The sequence below is a fragment of the Erpetoichthys calabaricus genome, chromosome 18 (assembly GCF_900747795.2).
Source record: "Erpetoichthys calabaricus chromosome 18, fErpCal1.3, whole genome shotgun sequence".
NCBI classification, from domain to species: Eukaryota; Metazoa; Chordata; class Cladistia; order Polypteriformes; family Polypteridae; genus Erpetoichthys; species Erpetoichthys calabaricus.
In genome coordinates, this window is record NC_041411.2 from 85,010,519 (window position 1) to 85,029,727 (window position 19,209).

General features: G+C 40.3%; 1 protein-coding gene across 1 annotated transcript in view; it reads left to right on the plus strand.

Annotated features, from left to right (window-relative positions):
* The window catches only part of lrig1 (leucine-rich repeats and immunoglobulin-like domains 1), a 62,736-nt gene that overhangs the window by 25,099 nt on the left and 18,428 nt on the right, over positions 1-19,209 (plus strand). Inside the window, exons 2-8 of the mRNA XM_028824326.2 lie at positions 1,018-1,089; positions 5,390-5,464; positions 10,083-10,220; positions 11,135-11,278; positions 12,877-13,020; positions 13,458-13,601; positions 14,255-14,398. Of these exons, the coding sequence (XP_028680159.1) occupies positions 1,018-1,089; positions 5,390-5,464; positions 10,083-10,220; positions 11,135-11,278; positions 12,877-13,020; positions 13,458-13,601; positions 14,255-14,398 (861 nt within the window). The remainder of the gene's footprint in view (positions 1-1,017; positions 1,090-5,389; positions 5,465-10,082; positions 10,221-11,134; positions 11,279-12,876; positions 13,021-13,457; positions 13,602-14,254; positions 14,399-19,209) is intronic.

A 19,209-nucleotide genomic window follows, 5' to 3' on the forward strand; every position in this document is an offset into this window, starting at 1 on the left:
TCTTGCGGAACACGAGTTCTTGATATTTTATAGTTTATAATTTAAAAACGGAATAAGAATCTGAAAATCTAACAACATCACATTAAAGTTCGATAAATTCTGAAAAGAGTGATACCAAACATATATACAGTATATGTAGGTTTTAAAATAAGCCCAGTTTAAAGCGTGACATAAAAACGTCACATAAAATCGTTGCACTTTTATTACCCAGTTCCATTTTCACCTTGTACTTTTAAATGATTTTCCTGTCAAACATGTGCATCTTATGATCTCCCTCACCTTCTCTTATATAATTCCTTCTGCAAAGCGCTGAAACTGTGATGAGGGTGTTAGGGTTGATATTGGATCTTTAATTCTATTAATATTGAGTGTCTTTGTTGCAGCATGTTTGGTGCTTCAGTGCAGAAGCCTGAGAGTAGTGTAGGGGAGCCGCTCTTTTCCAAGGGCTAAACCAGCTTTCCTTACAGTAACACAATCCCTGGACAAATTGCACTTTAATTTGAGTTACAGTATGAATATAGACTTGGCTGTTAAATGTACTGTTAATCTAAACTGCAGTTTGACTTTTATGTAGATAAATGTCTTTCAGTTCAGAGTGAAATGAATGCGAGCTGCAGGAAATCTATTGATTTTTAAACTCCCTTGGGGGCTTTAGAAGCCAATGGCTGAATTTATGTTGCAGGGAAGGCTGAAGATGTTACTTTATGAGCAGAATTACAAGTGTATGCAGCGGGCAACTGGGGGCTGGAGCGGGGGATTGGGAATGCCAAGGCTGCTTCTGGTGCACCCCACGTCTGTGTGTGAAAGTTTTATCGGCACTGATTTCTATAGCCTCCTGTTGGCTCCTAAACTCCAGCAGATCTCTTAATGGTGCTTATGGCACTGACTGAATGTATCTCTTGAGCTTATCCATGGCGTGTTACTACTGTAGAAAATGATTTATGAAGAAACTTGCAGAATTGTTGCTCTCTCAGTAAGTAAACAATACATTCATTTCTTTCTCCCTTATTTTGACAGGAATCTGAGCCACAATAAGCTGACGGAGCTCAATCAGGCTGCACTGGGTGATCTGCTGAACCTGAGAGAGTTGTAAGTATAGAACTGACCGCTTCTTACTCTTGTCTGCAGTTTGGTTTGGCATCTTTTTTTTTTTTTTTTTTTTTTTTTTTTCGTTTTGTGTGAGCAAATGCAAAAATGCCTCCATTGTATTTTGGGAATGCTGGGAAAATCTCCATTTACAAACACTCCACAGTCCACACAGCTCTGGGTTGGTTCCTTTTGTGAAATTGTTGTTTACTTGATAAAGCCCCTTTATTAGACTCTGTGAAGGTGACGAAAATCTCCATTTAGTTGGATAAATGTTGTTATTTTCAGGTTCTTTTAAAAGGCAAATGCCTTTACCTCTGGGGACCCCCTTTACATAGGAGTGAGTGTGTGTGTGTAACGTTTTTAATTAATACAATTATGAAGTAAACGGCTGCACATTCAATTTGTGCTTTTTGGAATCTCTTTTTTAAGATCATCAATAACACTGGTCTGCACTAAAATCCTTCAGTGCAAATAAATCGGCGTCCTTTATAGATTTAAGTGTGCTGAATCAATTTCTGATATTGGATTTCTCTGCTACAAACCAGTTATGTGAGAAAGTAGTTTAAAAAAAAAAAATGTAATTAGTTATGTTTTTTTTATGGCATAAATATTTTTCATGCTCAGAATATTACTTTGAAGTTAACGTGAGCTGTCAAATGCTATTCTTCCTCATTCTTAACATTAATTTGGAGTGGTTTCCACCTCAAGTTGCATTTCTTGCCATCAACCTGTACTCTTCTTCTTTTTTTTTTTTTCTCTCTAATTCTTCTTCCTTCAAATTAGCCATAAATGTACTGGATATTTAGAAGGTTCGAAAGATGCCTTTTGGTCCAGAAGAGAGAGAGGTGTTTAGGTGGTTTTGGATGTGGGGGGACGTTTCATAAGGACATCGCTCATATGGAGTGACGCTTATATATAATATAATATAATTTTGCTTTTCACTCCATTCTCAGTAAACTCTAGAAACAGTTGTCTATGGGGAAATAAAACCTGGAATGCCAGCTGTCTGGGAGATGCCAGCACCAACTAACATGCCACCTTCAGAGTCACTAAGGCTACTTGTTTTGCCTTTTCCATCACTCAAATGAAAATTAACTAAGAACGCTGGTCTGCTTGTTTTGTAGCATGTACTGTTATGCCATGATGTAAGACGTGTAGGAAAAGAGAATTTGGTTGGAGGGGGGCACCTAAAATTAGCAGGTTGGTGTACTGTTAAAAAAAAAAAAAAAAAAAAAAAAAAAAATCAGTTTCCTCACAAAAGTGTGGATTGCAGCTTTATGGCTCGATTAGTAGCTGGTAGTTACAAGTCTTGCCAAGTGTGAGGATTGCTGTAAGTCCAGTCTGAGAAAACAATTTGCAGTTGCCCATATTTGTTCAAACTGGTGCACAGCTATGTTTGTGTTGGTGAACAGCTTCACTAACCTCTTCCTGACGCGATTTCTAATTGTGTTGAGTATCTTGACATTTTTATTGGAAGGTCTGTTTTAATCCCACCCAATACTTTGATTTCTCAGTTCTAGTCTACTTCATTTTACGCTTCAGTCGACTGACAGATTAAGTTCTAACTTGTTACAGATTGGTTAGTACAGTAAATTTCTTTATGGCTTCCCTGCTCTACTCACTGTGCTGAGTACATACCAGTCAGTTATTACCTCCCGAGGAAAGCCGTGCAGATTGCAGGAAAAAAATAGCCACAGGAGAGCACAAGTGTGGTTGTGGAAATGAAGATTTACTCTTGCTGAGCTGACAGTGAGGTACTACAATTTCCACCTGGGGAAACAATGTTTTTAGCATGTTGTGGGTTTTTTGTCTGAAAATAAATAAACTAGAAATTCATTTAATACTCAAGATCCCTAAAACTAACATCGCTTTACAGACGTTTTCTGATTTATTAGAAGTCGCCTTTGCTCTGAATCTGTCCACAATGAGACAGACTTCAGAGTGGAGCAGACACCCAGGTTTAGGATACTCTTTGATGGTTCTATTAAGGCTTGTTATATGCAGATTTTTGTATATTTTTTGCCCTCCCAGGATTCTAATTCAGTGGTTTATTGATTAGTTTGATATTGATTTGATTTGACAAAGTTAATTTTTGACAGTCGTCATGCTGATGATGTCATGGATGCATTGGTATTCCTATTCAATGGCCACAGTGTGCATTGTCCCTTGGTGAATTCACGGCAAAGAAAACCACTGGGTCTTTGGTGGTGTTTGTTGCAGCAAGTCTGCCGGTGATGATGATCTCTGAATTTTTTCCTGAAAATTCACCATACGGCTGGCTTAGACAAACAATTATTTTTTCACCCTAGTGCCCCATGATGATTTGTATGGCCAGTGTGACATCACAGAGCTGTAGCAGCCGTGTTGGATGGGATGTCACCACCCAATCTGTGCTACCTGCCTAAGTTGTGTCACACTTGTGCAGCACTTTCACATTTGCTTACTTTAAGCCTACTCCACATCACACTGTACGGTGCTGCCTGATCTACCTCATGTCTGTGAATAATTGATGGCATATACACACATGTATGATGTCACTACCCAATTGACACTCCACCTGGATTTTCTATGTCTTCTTAGAAAAAAAAAAAAAACAGCTCCTAGTAATTTTATTTGAGGAGCACATCAGCTGACCATAATGGGAATGTTTTAAAGTTCTTTGTACTCTGCATAGATTCATTCTGCATTGTGTCTTTACTGCTGGATTAAGTATGTTATGCTCCTTGCTATATAGTGCAGATTGGGTAGCGCTAGGGACAGCAGTACCTGACCCCCAACCTGATTATACAGCGCTGATCTCTTGCGTGGGAGTTAGTCATATGACTGTTAAGTCTGGAGATGCAGAGTTGGATAACGGACTGGGAGGCACGGTGACACACTGATTAGCATTACTGCCTCACAGCTCAGGTCACATTTTTGATCACAATAGTCAGTCTAGCATAGTTGGCAGATGACCCTCTAGCCTTTAGGGACACTTAAGACCGTTTATAATCCACTCAGATCTCTTTGTTTCTTCTTCCCCATTGACTTCAGTGCATTTCACTGAGTGTGCAGAAATTCCCAAACATTATTGGATATTAGTTTCTATTGCACATTCCTGTAGGCCCTAGTGCTAGGATTGTTCTTCTGGGTATGACTTTGGTTTATGCCATCTTCTGATTCTTGTAGTTTTGAACCCTACGTTTTGTTTCTCTGTCTTTGTGGCCTTCTCCTGGATCTTTGTCTCATTCTCACAATGATCCTCCAACGTCTTGTGTTCCAACATTGACAAAGAGCTCATTTGAGATTCAAAACCCTCTTAATTCAAATCAGGGCTGTGTGGAGCCCAGAAAAGTGCTAGTTCCGTTGCAGAGCTAGAGCATATTGTTGAATTATTGTGTCTTTCTTATTCTTCTTCTTCTTTCGGCTGCTGCCGTTAGGGGTTTCCACAGCAGATCATCTTCTTCCATATCTTTCTGTCCTCTGCATCTGGCTCTGTTACACCCATCACCTGCATGTCCTCTCTCCCCACATCCATAAACCTTTTTTAATGGGCAGTGGCATTGATTCCCAGCACATCAAGCCTGAAAAGATGTCCACATCTTCAGAAGTAACTAATGGGTGTAAAAACATTTGAGAAGAATCCCAGCTACTTAATGGATGCTTGGAGTGTGAAAGTGTTATTCACAGGCCTCATGTTGTCTGCCACACAGAAACTGATCCAGCACTCTGAACATGACAAATGAAGGAGGTGTTTACTGGGACTTGGTTCATCCATGGACAGATGTGTCGTGCAAGTCTTCATCAGCGCTAATTGCCTGTTGTTGAAACAATTAAAACAAAAGGTGTTTGGGCACTTAGTGTCTCGTTGGTACTGCTGTCATGTTGTCCTGCTGCTTGTTCTTCGCGCTCCACATTGGCACTGTGCTATTTTAGGCTGTCTGTTAAAACTTGACACCAAGATGGATGACGGGCTTTAAATATTTTATGCTGAAGGCTCTGCCGAATACAATTTTGAAGGAGCTGTGAAGATAGATTTGACTGAATGAAGCCAATTAAACATTGAAATGATCTCACATTCTTTCTTTATTTTAATCTAAAATGGCGTAGTTCTCCTCCATCTGAAGGATGTAGTGTAACCAGAAGGCCACCATGTTACTAGCAGGAGATAGTGACACACAATGATGAAAGTGAAGTTTTCCAGACTGGAATGTTTAACCTTTAGCTATTCATCCAACCACGGGTACATTTAGCAGCGTTGTGAAGGATGTTTCTGGATGTTTCCTAAAGTTTTTCACACGTTTTACTGTCTTCTGTTTAGGTATCTTGGCCACAACGAGCTGACTGCCATCCCTTCACTAGGAGACCTTTCCTCCAGCATTGTTTCTCTTCATTTGTAAGTAGCATTACCACGGACTTACTCTATCTGATATTCACATTATATACAGAAATGTGCTAAAAGTGTGAGAGTGGGGATGAGGAGAGGTGTGACGTTCTAGTAGATTTCATTAGTGCTGCTGATGCCTATCCTAGAACCTTTTCCAGCTTGGCCCTTTGGTTTATACACACCACAGTGTGATGGTGTGCCATGTTGAGTCAGCCATGAAAGTGAAAACTAAGTAGGCTACAATGGAGGATGGTGCGATGGTGTTGTGACTGTGCTTCTCTTACTGTTTATTTAGTTTATTGCATTCGGCCTTTGTCTAAATTGTAAACACTCAGCCTTCTTATTTACTTTTTCTTCTATCCTGAATGATCTCACACATTGCTAAAAATGTGTATCTTTTTATATGTAGTCATGCCTATGCATGTCACCCTTGGGTTTCACGTTTAGTTACTTTTTAAGTTTGTGATTTAAATGCAAATGACCAAACTGAAGCCTTGGTTGGATGGCATTTCGGGACATTACTTCTTGAGCAGCAACTTCTGAGAGATTTTTAGGAGGAGTGTGCATTGTCATCTACGGTGTGTTAGCCTACATGGCCAGTTTTATGACTTCTAGAAGAGGGCCTGGCAGAAACAGGACTCTGGAGAGACTTTGGTGACCTCGACATGCACAGCTAGCAGCCCTCTGACAGAAGATTCAAATGAACCTTCCCCACTTGTCACATTTATTTTATTTTCTGTATTGAGTAGCCTGTGGGTTTGATAGGACAGCCAGTTATGCAGAATAGGTGGGGTGTGTGTGTGTGTGTTTTAATCCAATATGAATTGTGGGTGGTGTTTGTGTGTTTTTAATTATCTGTAGGTTCTCTTGGAATTTAAACTGAAGACTGTGAGCCGCTTTCCAGAAAAGCAGAGTAATAGTTTTATTTAGCCCAAGTCAAGTGTATCATACGTTTATTTGAAACTGATGCTTGGAATGCATTGGACTTGTTGATGTACAGAGTTTTGCTTTTAGCCTATGGCTGAACTGAATGGCCATTTGTAATTATAATACCTGAGCATTGATATAAACTTTTTTTTTTTTTGGGGGGGTGGAGTGGTGGCTCTGAGGCTCTAGGATCTGTGCTGGTATCCAGAAGGTTGCTGGTTTGAATCCCCGTCCCTGCCAAAAGAGATCCTACTCTAAAATGTGGCAAAATGTGCATATGTTGTAGATTCTATAATGCAGAATTCTGAATGTATATTCCTGTTAAATATTGCACTTTGCGAGATTGAGTTTTCAGTTCTGTCCCACTTAAATGGCTGCTATCAGCACGACACACTTTGTGTGCTTTACCAGTCTCTGTTTGCCAAATTTAAAAAGAGGTTAGTATGAAGCAGAGATCCGGTGGCAGCATTCTCCTCCATTCTGAAACACTTCTCACAAACGCCATACAAATGTGTCAAGTGTGATTTGTTTAAACAAAGAGAACAATGCTTATTAATCTAAGAAGTCTGAGGAAATCTGAAACGGAAGCATTCTGGGTCAGCATTGCTCTTGGCTGGAGCCCACGAGTCAGTCTAGAAGAGACACTTGTCCACCAGTACAGTAGAGGCTAAAGCTTGAATGGCTTGAAACCAGATCCACATTAGCATTAACCAGGAGAGAAATTACAGATCAATATTCTTGTTAGCTACTGAACTAAACAGAAAACTCTTTAAAAAAATCAATTTACTTAAAAGCTCTTTAATATCAGTTTTAATTAGGCTGTTAGGCAATAGAAAAGATTTAAAAAAAAAAACAAACAAACCAAAACGCAGCAGCACGACTTACTGAGCCATTGTTCTTTAGGAATGGCAGACTGGCCTGTCTGCATACGTGGATTTTGCTGATAGCGAGTCATTTAGTCATTGCGTCTTTACAACAAAAACATAAATGATATCCAAGCAGCTGCCCATCTTGCACAAAGCGTCAAGCGTCAGATAGAATTTCTTTTCACTTTATATTAGACAGATTGTTCAGGTTTGTCATGTGTGCATAACACAGTGAAATTCTCTCTTGCAGGTCTCCTCAGAACAGTAACAGTACAGTAATATCAAAGGCGCACACCCACACCCCCCCAGGTATAAAGTGTCTTCAGAAAGTTCTCAGGCCCCTTCAGTTTTTTCATTTAACAGACTAGGTGTGTTTTTTTTTTCCCCCACAAAAAAATATTAAAATGAAAAAACTTGAAATCTCACCTTGATACAAGTATTTAGACCCTTTGCTGTGACACTTGAAATCTGGGTGTGTTGCATCCTGCTCTGTGGACCACCATTGAGAGGTTTCTGTGCCTTGTTTGGAGACCACCTGTGGTCCATTCAGTTGACTGGACTAATTAGAAAAGACACACACCTGTCTATGGAAGGCCCCATGGTGGAGGAAGAACCAAGCCATGAAGTTGAAGGAGATGCCTACAGAGCTTAGAAGACAGGACTGTGTCCAGGTACAGGTCTGGGGAAGGCTACAACAAAATTCCTGCTGTAATGAAGGTTCCTAAGAGCACAGTGGTCTTCATAATTCTTAAATAGAAGAAGTTTGGAACAACCACTACCCATTCTAAAGCTGGCCAAACGGAGCAATCATGGGAGAGAAGGGCCTTGTTAAAAGAGGCGACCAAGAACCCAATGGTCATTCTGGCTGGCCTTGAGAACCAGTGTGGAGACAGGAGAAACTTCTGTAGGGACAACCGACAGTGGAACAGTCCACCAATCTGGACTTTATGACAGACAGGCCAGGCAGAAGCCTCTCCTCAGAAAAAAAAGCATGAAAGCCCACTTTGAGTCTGCAAATTGGTACCTGAAGGACTTTCAGATGGTGGGAAGTAAGATTTTTGTGGTCTGAAGAAACTGAGATTAGCGTCATGTCTGGAGGAAACCTGGCGCCGCTTATTACCTGTGCAACGCCATTCCTACAGAGAAGCATGGTGGTGGCAGCATCGTGCTGTGGGGTTGTTTTTCAGCAGCAGGCACTGGGCGGTTAGTCAGGGTCGAGGGAAAGCTGAACGGAGCAAAGTACGGGGATGCCCTTTATGAAAACCTGCTTTGAGCACAGTGGACTCCAGACAGGGCTAAAGGTTCACCTTCCAGCAGGACACTGACCCTAAGCACAACGCAAAGACAACACAGGAGAGGCTTCAGGATAACTGTGAATGTCCTTGGCTGGCCCAGGCAGAGCCTGCACTTGAACCTAAATAAACCTCTCTGGAGTGACCTGAAAATGGCTCCCTATAGACGTCTCCATCCAGAGTGACAGAGCTGGAGGGGATCTGCAAAGAAGAGCCCAAGGAGACTTCAGGCGGGACTGCTGACTAAAGAGTCTGAACACTTGTTTCAATATGAGATTTGGGGGTTTGTTTTTATTTGGTTTGCAGAAATTCTTAAAATGTTCTTTTCATTTTGTCATCCTTTGTTATTAAGTGTTACTTGTTTAGGTGGAAAAATGAATTTAAATAATTTTAGTACAAGGCTGCAACATAACAAAATGAATAAGCGGTGAATTGACTGCAGCATCCAATCAGTAATGACATATTCTGGATTTCTTTCAGATGATTTCAGAATTCATTGTTCTTATTATGAAAACGTTTACCATTGCAGCTCACAAGAACTGGCACATCTCTTATGATGGGGGGGCGCAGAGTTTAGGCGTTTGGGTGCCGTCCTTTCGGCTGTGTGCTGGTAGGCATATTAATGAGCGTCTCCACGCCTCTGAACGCTGCCGAGAATTGGGATTGGTGGTCTGCAGGAGGTGCAGCTGTAACTCTACCTTACATTACAGGGAGCAGCTAGTCGGGGAATGTTGGGCAGGCGTCGTGCGACACTCGGTTTGATCTCGTCTCCTGAAACACTCCGGCCTGGCCAGGCCTCTCCTGGACTCTGGCTGTGATGGTGCACCCTGTTTGTCCTTCCACAGCCACTTCTATAACTCACTCGGTGTCCGGAGTGAAACATTTGATTAATGCCGCTGTGCCTGTGAATCTTTGCCTTCAAGCAGTTTGAAAGTCTCCTCTAGTTTGACTCTGACGGATTTCATTTGTGTGGGTGGGATGTGCAGCAGCTGTTTGTTTGCAGTGAAGGGGAAGATTCTTTTGATGGCCTTAGTGGGATGTGTGACCTTTACCCTTTCATCTTGCTGCATAAGTGCAGTTTTCACAGATTTTTTTTTTTTTTTTTTAATATTTCTGTTATGGAGTAAAGTTCTTGGTCTACAAAAAAAGACACACAACACGTTAAGTTTTAGGGGTCACAATTTCATTATTGATGGACTGTAATTTCACACGGCCATATGTTTTCTTAAGGGCGAGTTTCTGTTTAGTATATTGGGATGGGATACTGTGGACTTGGGGTCAAGTGGCATGCTGCTTTCATCCTTGGTTTTCTAAGAAGCACTTCTGGTATATTCTTGTCTGTTTTTATTTACATGCATTATTATTTCATTGAAATATGTGCGTTATCTCTCTGTGTGTGTGTGTGTGTGTGTATGTAGGATAGATGCTGGTCCCCTGTGACCCTGAAATGGATCAGCTAGGTTTGAGTATGCCCGTTATGTTGTTCATACTGGCAGCACGGCTGTTGTTTCTTTCCTAATAGATTGCTGTTTTCTCTCACAGGCACCACAATAAGATCCGCAGCATAGAAGCAGGTCAGCTTCAGCCTTATGTCTCTTTGGTGACACTGGATTTAACCTCCAATGAAATCACCGAAGTCCGAAGTGGCAGCATTCCTCATGGGCTGAAAATCAAAGACTTGTACGTTTTTTAATCCTTATTTGAGTCTAGTTTCCATTAGGCATTGTTTGAATATTAATAGAGTATTAAAGGAATGGATTTAGTTTCATTGTCAGTTGCCTACAGTTGAAGCAGCAAGCGGGATCCCGAGTTGTTTCATCGTGTAGTGGGTACGGTAACGTGCTGTACCAGTGCATGCTTCCCGACTTGACTCGACTTGACTCGACTCGACTCCTGCATGCTCACCTTTGCTGCTTATGAAGAAACTTCTTTTCTACACAGGATTTCTAAATGACACAGAAATTGTCTCTTAAAACCAGAGTTACGTTCATCCTGTGCCTCTTGGTTTGTGATAAAAGGGAGATTTCATAATTACGGAAAAGCTTTCTCCAGAGTTTAATTTACGACATGCATTCTCATTTTTTTTAGTCTTTATAATTTGCACTTTTGATACTATTTAATTTCTGTATTTACTTGATTTTGTACATATTTTAATAGTTTTTAAACAGATCCCAAAGGACCAGACAGCAATGACAGAGTAGGCTGCTAGCTTTCCTTTTCTCTTGCACCCTACTTACTTGTTGGTGAATTTTTAACCCCAAACGTCTCTCACAAGATGCTGATTTTTATAAACCTTTATTTTTTTATACAGTTTGAGACTGGGCAGGACAAGTGAGTTGGTCAGGCTGCTGGGGCAGCGTGGTTGTGGCTACAATGTCAAATCTTATTATTAATATCACCAAAACTGCTTGGTCACACAACAAGATGCTTTTATTTTGTTCTTTAGTGCTAAATAATTCAATTTTTGGAAATAAAGTGTAGTTTACAGGAAGGCAGATGATCTGGTAATTCTGGTTATGTCTGACACATTATTAGTAAATGAAAATTTATGAAACCGCACTATTAAAATAACTTGTAAACTTGTTTGTTATTAGGTACCTGGGAAGTAACAGAATTGGGTCTCTGGAGCCTGGGGCCTTTGACAACTTGTCGCGCACTTTACAGGTACTCCGGCTCAGCAGAAACAGGATTGCCCAGCTGCCCACCAAGGCTTTTAAGTTGCCACGACTGATGCAGTTGTGAGTAGTGACCAGTTGTATGTTGTGCTTGAATGATTGTAATAACAGTAGTCCATGCAGTATGAACACTTCCAGTGTCTTCAGAGTATTTAAAGTAGTAATAATAATAATAATAATTCATTACATTTATATAGCACTTTTCTCAGTACTCAAAGCAGTAGTGGTCACCTCTGAATTATGAATCTTGCATAAAGTTGCCTATACAGGGTGGTCCAGATCTAACTATGCAATTATTGCATTGCATTAAAAGACCACCTTATAGACACTCACTGCACCTGCCATTGCATTGAATCCTCCACATGTAGCACAATGTTTCAAGCTCCAACATAACTTCTGAGAAACAATGTGAATATTATAAAATGGGTATCGTTAATTAAAAAAAGTCTACGCTTTGTCATTTAATAGCAGGGGTCTCCAACTCTTGTTGCTGCAGGTTTTCATTCTAACCCTTTTCTTAATTAGTGACCAGTTTTTGCTGCTAATTAACTCTTTTGCCTAAATTTTAATCAACTTGTTATTTTAGACTCTGCCCCCCCCCCCCCCTTATGTTTATTTTTTCCTTAATTAGCAGCCAAACAATGAGATACAAAAGCTGTCAACAAATGTACAGCTAAGCTGTGTCCATCATACAAGATCTGGAAATAAAGGAGGACAAGAGTCTCAGTAATGTTGATCTGCTCAGGCCCTTTTGGAAATGTCTACTGTGGCAGGAGGAGGACAGCAACAAGCCATGGAATCAGTAATGGGTTTAATTAACAACAGGAATCGGCTTCTTATTAAGAAGCTGGTTGGAGTGAGATTGCCTTGAGTTTGAGGCCCTCACTTAGCAGGTCATCTGTTGGCTCACTTCACATCTCATTTCTGTTTGGCTGCTATTTAAGGAAAAACATGAAGCCATTCAAAGGATGGAATCTTAAAAAGAACAAGTTAATTAAAATGAAGGGAAAAGAAGTCAATTAGTGACAAACTGGCCACTAATTAAGGAAAGGGTTAGAATGGAAACCTGCAGCCTCATCAGCACTGGTGGGGTCTCAAACTACTGGACTTGAAATATCGCATTTTCCTACTCAAACCTGGCATTACGTTTAATCTTGCTGCGTCTTTCTCACACTGTTGAGAGTATCTGACAGTATTTAAGTAACTTAAGTTATTTAATATTCAGCTGGTCTTGTCATAGTCACTTCAATTGGAGAGTTAAAATGTTGGGTGTTGAGGTCTTATGTCAAGGTTGCGTTTACCATAACAGAATACGGCTAATGAGCTCATGTGAAGTTAGCAGTGGCCGTTCCATTAGGGTATACTTTATGCTTATTCTGTGCTCACACACAGTCTGAATTTCTATATATGTTTTTATCTTTGAAGCTCTTAAAACCTGTATTAGCCTCCAGAATCAAATCACTGAAATCCATTATTTTCATGCATAATCATTCAGTCTCCCTGGTGTTGTTTTCATCCTGCTGTAGAGTGGGCTCTAAATTCGCAGTTCTCTACTTTGGGGTCAGAGATGACAGAGTAGAGCAGCCATTGCAGTAGAATGTTAATTGCAGATGCATTGTCTTTTGTATGGTAACTGTTCTGTTGTTGGTGTCCTGCTTTAGAGACTTGAATAGAAACCGAATTCGGGTGATTGAAGGTCTCACGTTCCAAGGCCTGGATAACCTGGAAACGCTGAAACTCCAGAGAAACAACATCAGCAAGCTTACAGATGGAGCGTTTTGGGGCCCGGCTAGGATGCAAACACTGTAAGTTAATTTGGTGGCTATCCTGTAATGGTCTTGTGTTTTCTGTTATCGCACATTCCTCTGACAGATCCCAGCACAAAAGGTTGCCTTTTTTTAAATTAATCATTAAAGTCATTCAGTTTTGGGCTTCTTGTATGCATCAAGTATGCTAATCATTTCTTGCTTGGCAGAACTTTCAGTTGTTCTTCCTCTAAATGAAAAGAAGGAAAAAGTTGTATTAGAAATCTTTGTGCCTTCAGCTTTGGAGTAAAATTAAGGTTCTTTTTAACCATTCCCAGTGCGTTTCTTGCTTTCAGTTATCTGTGTTTTCTCCCTCTTTGCTTTTAGACAGTGGCATGTGACTGTCAGATCCTGCGTCTGGAGCGAATGTGGGTGTTGAGTGATTGCCTTTATGTAACTCAACTCTCACACTTTTTTTTTGTCCAATTTTCCTGCAGGTTTCTTGACAACAACGGCCTGACCGAAGTCAATGGTGGCTCTTTATATGGACTTTCGGCCCTCCTCTCTCTCCACCTCAGCAATAACTCGATTTCTCGCATTAATCCTGACAGCTGGAGGTTTTGCCAAAAACTTCACGAGTTGTGAGTCATTGCTTTTGTTTTTAATGTATTTAATTTTCGGACTTTTACTACTCCTCTTATATTTTATTACCCTTGTTTTGGGATTCATTTGAGTTGTGCATATAATTCCAGGGTTGGTTTATTCTTGGAAGTATTTCATTAGCAAACTGAACAAGTTCTTCTTTTTAGGACAATTTTCTAGTGTTTCAGAATAATACACATGATGTATAATTTCAATTTGCAATTTTTTCTGCATGGGCAGGAAATGTTGGCTGCTCGGAGAGATCATTCCTTTAACAAATTGCTCTTTGTCTAAGTGTAGTTTGTTGGATTTGTATTTTTTTTCTTTTGAATACTTCTGGTGAAGGATTATGAAAGGAATGTTGCAATCTGCCACCTGAAGTGAAAATTACAATGCAGCTATAAACTATAATTTCTCCCCACAATCCAATTTTAAGCCAAATTTGAAAAACCACAAATTATCCAATAGCCCGGAGAGTGTACATAACCAGTGCTGCCAGTTTTCCTTCTGCTGTCTTGCTTATTGCGAAGAAGGCATGTGCAGCAAGTTGTACTCTCGAGCCGTGCGCCAAGATCTTAGAAATTCTGTGTGTATTTGTGACTGAAAGCACCAAAGGTCACAGTGCTACTCATTCTTGCATCTGTCTCCTTAGAACTCTGTCATACAACAGCTTGACCCGGCTTGAAGACGACAGTCTGATGGGCCTCGGTGTTCTGCACATTCTGCGCTTGAGTCACAATTCTATCAGCCACATCACTGAAGGGGCCTTCCGGGGGCTCCGAGCCTTGCGCACACTGTGAGTATACGTTTGTCAGGGCACGGGACAGTTCATGTTCTTTATGGCAAGAAGTTTAGCTGATGTGTTCATTTTAGTATAAAAAAAAATATTTCTTGTTCATTTATCAAATTTGAATTCATCATCGACCCCACAAAAATGTCTACTTATTGTCATTCTACACAAACAGTTTTTGTATGTTATCTTATCGTAGGATTTATACCACCAACACGTTTGTAATCAAGGATGTGCATTATTCATAATCTCATAATAGCAATATAACTTTCATAAATATCATTGTTTATTTTCAAGGTAGGAGTTAAATGTATGTTGGCATAAGACAAGTAATGCATGCAGACGACGCCTCTGACAGTAAATTCATTTAAAAATCTATTCATTAACTTTTTTTGCTAAGCAGAATTTTCCACGTTAGGCCAAAGGCAATCCAGACAGAAGAAACAAGTGAGCATCAGGGATGGAATTTAACAAGTTTGCTCTTAATTCAGCGGTGTGTAAGCCTAACTAATGAGGTCACTCTGTGGATGTATGCTGGTTAGTCAGAGCTAACTCAGTAGCAACCAACCAAGCCGCTGTTATGATAGCCTCACAGCAGCTTGACGCACCACGCTGCAGGATGTTCTTTGATTAGTACCTCACAAATGTCCCTGATCAACTTGTGAACTAAATGACTGGTATCCTTTCACTGCTATTCAGGTGCACTGCTGTCCGATCAGGCCATTCTTCAGTTATGCCAGGATTTTAAAAATCGGTGCCTTGAGTCTTTTGTGGAGTATATGGTAGAGCTCTGAAGGCTGCAACTGTTTTCTGTGAATAAGCAAACTATCAGCCAGTGCAGACTGGCATTTCATGGAAACACAAGTCTCATGTCAGCTTTATAAGAGGAAGAAAGCAACAAAAAAGCACTCCTGTTTTATGTCTCTTCTGAAATACATTCATTGGCTCCTTTCTGGCATTTTCGAGGTACAAAATGAAAGATTTGAACTTCAGATAGCCCTGAGCTAGCAGTAGCTAATCACTTTTGAAAAGATGTCTTATTTAGCAAGCAGGTGTGTCAGGCAGCAGAAAGCTTTTGGTCTTATCCATCCATCCATTATCCAGCCCGCTATATCCTAACTACAGGGTCACAAGGGTCTGCTGGAGCCAATCCCAGCCAACACAGGGCGCAAGGCAGGATATTTATTGATCATTTATACCAGTGGTAGTGTTTTCCGGAGACGGTAGACTACAGGAATCTTTTTTTTTTTTGCGCTATTCTTTCTAAAACGACACATTTTTGTGATCGGCTCTTTATACGTATTTCTGTGAATTTACTGCTAGAAGATTTTTACAATAGGGAGACTTGGGAGTTATCTCTTTCCATGTGGAAATTAACATTTTCTAAGGATGCAATTTATTGTAAATAATGATTTACACTGTCATTCCAGAACTGCATCGAGACTTTAGAATTGTCAGTTTTATACATATACATACATACAGTACAGCACGTTCATCGAGTTTGCATATGTGACCAGTAAAAGACAGTTTTACATGCCAGTCATAACACGACACATGGCATGCATGACTCTTTGGGGGGGGGGGGGGGGGGGGGGGTAGGTTGCTAAATATTTGCAGTATTCATATATATTTTTTTAACTTGTTCCTATAATAAGCATGGCAAAAGGAATGTGTTATGACAATGAAACATTTCAGTAAAACAATTTAAAATACTGTTCAGTCAGAAATACAATCGGTCCCATGTCACAGAACTCCTTAAGAGTTACAGTCACTAATAAGGACTTGTTTTGTATTCCTTTATTATTCAGTGCTGCTTGAGTGTGTGAATCCACCATTCCAGCAATCCAAATTATAAACATTTTTTTATGATGAAATCCTTTGTAATCAGATCTAGTTCTTTCCTAAAAGAAACTGTTTCTGTTCATTATCAGCATATTACTTTATGGGAAATCTTGCTCTTTAATTTTAGAAACAGTTGATCTTTACTGGTTGCCTCACTTTAGGCCTCCTCACAACATTTTCAATGGGTGAGAGATAACTTGGCCATACTAAAGAGAGACATTTCTTTCTTTTAATCGATGCCTCAACATTTTTGATTTAGTGGAGTACTTGGGTCCTCCAGCATTCTTTTGGTTTAAATTTTAATTCCTGATCAGAGGCTTCAGACATTGTCAATGTTTTGGTACAATTACTTGATTTATGGACAGAAAAGAATCCTCTTGCCATAAGAGTCCCAAGAGTAGCGGTGACAGAGGTGCTGTTTAATGTTAGAGATTTGCCAAAATGGCCATTTCTTCTCAATAGAAGATGTGTGAAGCAGTTCGGTCAGGCTTCCAGAATATACAGGATTACTGGTCCTCTTCTGCAGCCAGCGTTTCTTTCAACTGGGATTAATAATTCCCCTTGGGATTAATAAAGTGTCTGTCTGTCTGTCTGTCTGTCGCCACCATTAAAACTGATGCTCCCTGGTATCTGGCTGTCCCTGCAATCCATTATTTTATATTGATTTACTTTAAAGATAAGGTAATTACGACATAGTTTGAAAAATGTCTTCAGTCTTTGTAGAACTGCAGTCATTATTAATAATTTTCCTCACTAATTCAAGTTTCCTTTTTATTGTATGGTGTTTTATTGAGAACCTAAAAATATACACTTCCAAATACTTCTTTTTTCATTTTGTTTTTTTTTCCCCCAGGTTGTGGGCATCAGCATAATTTACATAATGATACTAGCGATGGAATCACAAGGTTTCTGTTCAGCAGAATTACCAAAAAAAGTGCGTGCGTGCTAGCGTGTGTGTGCGTGTGTGTGTGTGTGCTAGCATGTGTGTGTGTGCGTGTGTGTGCTAGTGTGTGTGTGCGTGTGTGTGCACGCCTGCCTATATAAGGTTGTCTTAAGTCCACATTCCAACTGTCTCAGGTCAGCTGGTCATTCTGTAGACAAACAACAACACTTTAATGTGGATAGCAGATGTCAAGTGCTGCATGGATGCACTGCTGACTTGCTGATTGACACATTTTTTGCTTTTTCCGCTTATGACTGTATAGTCTTAAATGTGTTCCCGATTCCCCCAATCAGTTTTTCTGTATGGTTTGTATTCCTGCGTCACACATGTTAGACTGCAGCACACCAGTTAGATTCTAATTTGTCATCTTTGTTTTTTAGCATTTATCTCCTGTCTTATTTTGCTTCTCCATTAAATACTGATAGCTTAGGATGAGACACATGAGCTACAAGGAGTGACTGCGGGAGTTTAAGTAAGTGGAAGTGTTTAAAATTACAAAGGGATTTAGTACAGTGAATCCAGGCTGTTACTTTAAAGTAAATCCTACAGCGAGAACACTGGTAATACAGTTCAACACTCTGTATAAGGGCCGATTTTGCACAAATGTGAAAGTTCTTCATGGGAAGAACCAGAGATGCATGTGACCAAGTAGTATGGTGGATAGCAGGACTTTTGGGACTGTCAGGTCTGTAGTTGATGTTATTTTGCGTAGTCTTGGTGAATAGGGTTGGTGAACTTGTTGGGCTGAGTGGCCTCCTCTCATCCTGGTGGAAATTTTCTTTAGCGAAAGGGCGTCTTATTTAAAGCTAATGTGTGTCATTGTAATGCTGAGATGTCTCTGCATTGTAATATAAAATGATACCACCCTGTGCCAAATTCATTCATTTAAGCCCTGAGGGGTTTGTGGATGTTGTTTTGAACTTCAAAATTGCTTGAAGATATTGGTACGAAAAAAACTCCTCATCCAAAAACTTTAAATATAGCATAGACTTGGTCAAAAGCCGTGCTCTTCCTTTCTCCTCTTTACATTTATCGTGATTTTCATAAAATAGGTTTAAAAGTGAAAAATCACTGATTGCAAGGAAAAAAGGCCCAAAAACCCCAAAGCGGTGCAGTGTATTGAGCCACAGTCACGTAAAAGCCTTTCTGTGCACGTAACGTTTCAGACCATATTTAAAGGTAATGAGCAATGTGGCTGACTGAAGGCCACCATGGAGCCACAGAGTGCAGTCTGGAGCAACTGAAATTGGGGAGAACTGCAGGAACCAAGCCTGCGGGTGGGTGCCGATATATGGAGCCCCATTTCCAGGTATGGTGGGGTGGTATCGTGTGGACACAATTTCAGATCCACTCTCTGACTGATGGGAAGCCAGTGCACCACGAGATCCTCCTGCTGTTGGTGGTCTGCTGAGGTCCTTGATGGAGACTGTTTTGAAGCGGTCGTTGTCTAGCTTTCAGATTTTTTTTTTCTTTTTCAGTATTAATATTTACAATGCTAGTCCCAGATTTGTGTATGTAAAATATATAAGTTACATTGCACATATTAAGATATCCAAACATTTGTATGTTTCCATATGAGCCGAGATCAGACCTTTGCTCTGTAAACTTGGGCCTGTCCACCAGTAGGCCTTGGCCCGCTCTGGCCACCCTTTTCAAAGCCGAAGTGAATCTTGACAGAGATTTGTATTCGACTCTAGTCAGGTGGACTGGCTGAAAAGAGAGACCCCGAACCGCTAAGCTGCCTCTGACCCACCAGGTCCCCCAACTTGTGTACTGGTAAGCAGTTGGACAGTGTGTGTTTGTGCAGTTTTAAAATGTTTTGATTTTATTCCCAATGGACAAGTGCTATATGAACGACTGCTTGTTTGGTAAAGATGATGAGAGTTTTGTTTCCTTTTTTATTCAGTCAACTAAATCAGAGAATAATGTGCACCACGTGTTGGCTTTCACAAATCCTTGGAAACGCTGTTGGATGTGCCCTCTCCTCCCTGCCATTAGTTTTAAACACACTTCTGTGGGGCTCTTTCAAGTC